At 34.3% G+C, this 5,897-nt stretch overlaps 1 protein-coding gene across 1 annotated transcript; it reads right to left on the reverse strand.

The window, feature by feature from the left end:
- Positions 1-1,274: 1,274 nt before the first annotated feature.
- Positions 1,275-5,589, reverse strand: LOC141677498 (ubiquitin-conjugating enzyme E2 2). The gene is made up of 6 exons (XM_074483465.1): positions 5,432-5,589; positions 4,487-4,620; positions 4,328-4,353; positions 3,022-3,111; positions 2,014-2,102; positions 1,275-1,577 (listed from the first exon to the last, which is right to left on the reverse strand). Exons 2-6 carry the CDS (start codon positions 4,609-4,611, stop codon positions 1,449-1,451), a joined length of 459 nt encoding a protein of 152 aa, XP_074339566.1. The 5' UTR covers positions 4,612-4,620; positions 5,432-5,589; the 3' UTR covers positions 1,275-1,448.
- Positions 5,590-5,897: the final 308 nt, after the last annotated feature.

The raw sequence follows: 5,897 nt of genomic DNA on the forward strand, positions 1-5,897 counted from the left end.
GCAGTTGTCAAATTGAATTTGTAATTTACCTAAATTATTTATTCAATATATATATCTCAGGTGGTAAGTTAAAAAACAAACCACCTGAAATTTTTAAATTATTTTGTTTTTCTTCTTTCTGTTTACAAGTTTAAATTCTATGTTAGAAAACATCAAAAGAAAAAGATTTATATTCAACCCCTTTCTACAACTCAGCATTGTTGATTGTCAGAGAATAATAAGCCTTAAACTTAGAGAAGGTATAAAGATCTTAAAGCTAACTAATCAATCATGGGGGAAAAAGATGTAGGTGTGAAGAGCGTATCTTGGAAAAATATTTTCTCTCACTGAAAAGTAAAAATGAGACTTCATCTGCTTTCACAAGATGAAAGTGTTCTGTAATCCACACACTCCTGTGGAAACTGTACCTGTGAAGTTGATGCAAATGGAAACACATGTACATATAGGATTGTTCAGAAAATAGCCGATTATTCTCCCGAGGACTTGGAAAGAGTTAACAAGGACAAAAGAGGCATGAACATCTTGTGCAATGGCCTGAGCACTTGGAAAAAGTTAACAAGGACAAAAGAGGCATGAACATATGGTGCAATGGCGTATATTCAGACATGTTTGAATCTATTTTGAAATAGCTGAAATGAAGCTTCAGTTATCTGTACAATATAATTTATTAAGCTACAAGTCATTACTAGTAAACTATTCCAGTTGAGAGTGTCAACAAACTCAATATCTTTTACAGCTAGACACAAAGTTAACGGAGGCATTACCAGGATCATCACCAAAAATAAGTGACGCAGCAGATCCTTCACTACGAGGGACGTTTGCTTATCGATCGCTAAAAACTGCAATACAAATAACTGTGAACTGTCTTGCGGACGAGCCAAACACACAACCACCAATAGATGATGTTCTCTGGGACCTGCAGTATTCAATTCAGGTTCAAGGATGGAACAATAGCGGAAACCTTGACACAGAAATCTGATATGCACACAAACCCTTTGGAATTACCCTTTGATATTATTGACATTTTATATCACTGTAAGTTGCTTAATGGGGCAAAATAGTGTAACAAACCAAGAAACTAAAAATGTGCAGAACCCGCCTCCCTTTAATCAAGTACAAGCAGTAATTTAGATGGCCGCTCATCTATTTAGGTGAATTGCTATGTTTCAGATCGTAAACTATGATGGTGCAGACAAAATAATCTGTTACGAGGATATCACCCAGATCTACTCGGTACTTGCATACACCAGTCACAAGGTCTTTGGGAAAAAAGAGACAAAAGTAAAATGACATAACGAGTTTTAAGATACATTTGCAGAATATAGTCAAATTTGTTGTACAAACAGAAATTCAAGAGTTTTTGCAACACAATAGTTTAAAACCATTAATATTATTCCAACAAGCCACTGAACACCTTTAGAATTCCAAAGATCGCTAATGTGCACATATCAGTCGGCTGTCCAGCTCTGCTCAACAACCTCACGTACTCTTCTGTTGTACTCACGTTTGTTCTCACTAAACATCCTTGCAGCCTCCGAATTGGCAGGTGAATTTGGATTTGGGTCACAAAGCAATGACTACAAAAGATAAGCAAAACTAAGTTAGCTCCAGTGCACAAATAAAACTTCAAATTGAACACCTATAAAACCGTAAAAACTTGCATATAAATGCATCATAGTATTGCCCATCATAATAAAATCATTATGCGAATATATAGCCCTTCCATGCTTAATGCTCAATATTATCTTCAGAGGAACTCACAATCCTTTTTCTACATTGGTGATGGTTAAATTAATGCACCCAGACCACAGTTTAAGTGTTCGAAAACGGCAAGACACATGCAAAAAGTATAACTTGATCTTGATGCATCCACAGTAAACAATCGGTAACAAGACAAATAACTTCCAGCTTAATCACAGTTGTGTTGCAATATTATCATCTTGGGTCAAATAGATTGACTTGTCATACTCAGGAGCCCGACACAGAGGTACAATGCTGTAGGCAGATGGATACCTGGATAGAGGTGAGAATAGCAGCCACATCATATATAGGACTCCATTGATTTTGTAGAATGTCCAAGCATATGCTTCCATCAGCGTAAACTGGGAAAAAATTCAAAACGAAACAGTAAGTTAGGTGCAATATAAACAACATAAGCAAGTTATTAACCTCTTTCATATTACTGATCTGATACCATTGGTTTAAGTCATATTCGTACTAAAAAGTATAGTTGTTACAAGCTTTGCTGTAGTGGAGGTAATTAGAAAATGTTCTCAAAACAATGTCATCTTACAAACTACTCAATTCTAGAAAGAACAAAGTAACAGGTGCAAGTAGTAACACTTATCCTTCATATTTATTTCTAAGCATGAGTCTGACAAATTGGCAGAAACTAATTTATATACTGTAAAAGCATTCTCAACTTCTCATTTGAAGACAGCTGTGACTCATTGCTGCAAATCAATTTAAAGTTCCATACATAGAAAGCACGTCCTTAAGTTGCCATTCAAAACTAGACACTTGACGACATCCAACTAGGTGATCTGAATTAATCAATTAATTTACAGGACTCCAGGTAACTTCCCCTAATGATGAGTTCGTCCCAGATAGCTTGTGCTTTAAGCCTTTATAATTTATCCATCAAATATAATGGAATTATTGTCAAACAGAGCTTGATTATTAAATATAGTGTTTGTATTCATATAATCTATTTTAATACTGAATCTGGTTGGCAAGACAAGCGGAGCATGAGGAAAACTAGATTGCAAAAATATCCTCAAGGGAAACAAAGACACAGGTATTCACAGACTTATTAAGTGTATCGCTGACCAAGAGAACAAGCCACATAACCCAAACAACAAAAAACCTGTATGACCAAGTTTCACTACTCCACTTCCACATATGATATTGCCAACTGTTGGCAAGAATCAGCTATGTTCTAAAGGTACTCCAGTAATACACAGCCTTAAAGCTGCAGATGTGATCTAAATATAATTGTTCTTATATTAAGTTTCAACTTACTGTTTGGATGGAACATCCGAGAAACAAAACGCACTGTTGGTGGCTTGTTCGGATAATCCTCTGAAAACTGAAGTGTCAACTTAAACGTACCTGATGAAGAAAGACAATAACCAAACAAAATAAGTGCGGGATAGTTGATAAAATACATTTCAACACTAGAGCTAAGAATTCATTAGCTTGACGTAAAAATAGAAAAATGAAATAATTTCCGATTCGACTAAGTTAGCAACTTATCATCTTTACCAAAAAAGGGAGATGCTAAAAAAAAATTATTTGTTACAAGCTAATATTTACGAGTGCAAAAGAACATTCAAATACTACACCCACCATTCCCAAATGTGTACCATATCCAATTTTCTGTAATATATTTGCATATTATAAGAATCATTTTAGACGTAGATAAAAGTTAACAAAGCTAAAGTGCGGCTCTCGGGACAGCCAAGCGTCTGGTTGATATCCGCTAGGTCACGGGTTCAAATGCTGTTTCCAAACCCTAAAACAGCATCTTTAAGAAATACAAGTTTAATCTGCGTTCATTGGGATCTTCCCTGTACCCTGCTGATGCAGAATCCTTGAGCACTGGGTATTATAGTTGTGAAACGTAACGAAGCGCAAAGGCATCCATCTTGCGTTCATATACACATATACGTAGATGCTAAAAACATGACAGAATGGACAAACAATAATAACAATAAAATAAATAAAAGTTCATATTAAAGTTTCTGACATAACAACAATCGATATCTATCTTGCATTCATAGTAAAAAGATATAAAAATAGATTTTACACGTGATTAGAATATATAAATTCCTCAACATAAATTAGTCCCCTTCTAGACTTCTTCATCAAGGTTTTTAAAATCTGATCAAGATAACCCTTAGGATCCTCAAAACCCTTCATTCGCTTTTCTATTTTCATAAATTTTTCTTTCACTACCAAAATATTTTCATTTCCAACTATCTTCTTTTAAATATGCTGACAGGGTTTTGCGAAAACTGCCCAGATATATTTTGCCACTTATATTGTTTGGATCCGGTTTTAGTTGTCGTTTCTTTTTCTTTTCAGCTTTCAATATATCATTAAAGCACATTTATGTGGCAAGTAAAGCATGATCACATTGCTTCATCATCGCGATGCGCTTTGACCTCGCTACACACATAAGCGCTCTATTTAAAAAACTATGTTGGCTCATGATTCTGTTATATATAGAAATTTAGTATTTTCACAAAGTTCTTTAGGAATTATTAAACCCGAGAAACGAAATCTAAACTGCCATGAAATCTAAAAAAATGTCGTCTTCACATACCTCCGTCCCATGGAGTATCATCAGGACTGCAATTGAAAATTATGGTATTAGTTGATGCAATTACCATATATTGTTAATATTTCCTTAAAAGTATATCGTGGTTTAAACGAAAGAGCAAAACTAATGAGTACACAAAAAAATATAATAAGCACAACCTACCCAAATATAACGGCGTTCCACAACATGATATTGTTGTCTTGAGGAGCGCCACTGATGCCTGCAGGTGGATCTTGTTGCAACCTCTTAAAATCCCTCATAAGTCTTTTCCTTGAAGGCGTTGACATCCTTGCCTCCTACAAAACAATATTGCAAACAAGTAACAATACTAATTCCAAGATTTTGTAAAAAACCTTCAGTACACATAAGTCATAAACAGCCATGCAGACCTTACTTTCACACAGATACGCAATTGCACAACATAGTTAAAAAAAACCTTAAGCCCACGAACTAAATACATAATCCAAGGTTCACAAAATCATAAACCCTAAAGCACCTTACACCAACAATCAATCTACAGACTGGCACCATAAACCTCGCCAAATCTCATCCAAACATACATACTAATTTACCTAGTTTCAAGCATCGAGTCTCATACACCAAATTCATTCGTCTCTATCATAAAATTCGACTTGAAAATAATTCCTCAACATAGGGATTTAATCAAATACTAAATCAGGTGAACCCAATACCTTAAAAAGAACAAAACACAAATTGTCGAAATATAGTCAAAACCCATCACACCTCCCTAGTTTATTACACCCAAATGAAGCTTCTACCATCACCTAAAAAACCCTATATACATAGTCAGACACAAACATACAAATCAAAACAGTCCAAAACCAACAATTCTAAAAGCAAACCCTAATTTTAATCAGCTAACACGAACATAAACATAATAAAATAACAGAAATGACAAATAAAAAACCTAAAGATTGAAACTTTAACTAATACCCAGCTCAAACATTAAAACTTTAACAACAATTCTCATAAATAACCAAAAAACAAGAAAGTCCAGATCCATAAAATCAAGAACACAAAAGCCCAAGCATATAAAAACAAACCCATTACAAATAATAATTAGTATGTAAAGATTGAGCTGTTTACTTGCAAAGAAGCACCAGGAAAAGAAGAGAAGATCGGTAAAGAGTGATGATTATTGAAGTTATGCGACAGTAAAAGTGAAAGGAAGAGATTCTATGTATCTGTATTAGTGTATTGTACATGTAGTTTAACACAAAAAAATGTATATGTAGTTATGTACGTGGAGCAGCAATGTGGCCTCACTCGGGCTACTCGGGCTACACATTGCAAGTATTCGGTCGGTTCGGTTCCGAATTAATCGAAATTTGAATAACTGTTTTTTTAACCGAACTGAACTTATTTATAAACTGAACCGAAAATTGAACCGAAATATTTTGGCTTATTCGATTCGGTTTTATAAAAACCGAAATATCTAAAATTCTTGTTTCTACAAACACAACAAAACGGCAAATTCAAAATTGAGAGTTAAAAAAAGAAGATAAATAATAAAAACCATTTACAAGATATAATAAAAAGGAAACAAAAAATA

This window comes from Apium graveolens, chromosome 8 (assembly GCF_009905375.1).
Source record: "Apium graveolens cultivar Ventura chromosome 8, ASM990537v1, whole genome shotgun sequence".
NCBI classification, from domain to species: Eukaryota; Viridiplantae; Streptophyta; class Magnoliopsida; order Apiales; family Apiaceae; genus Apium; species Apium graveolens.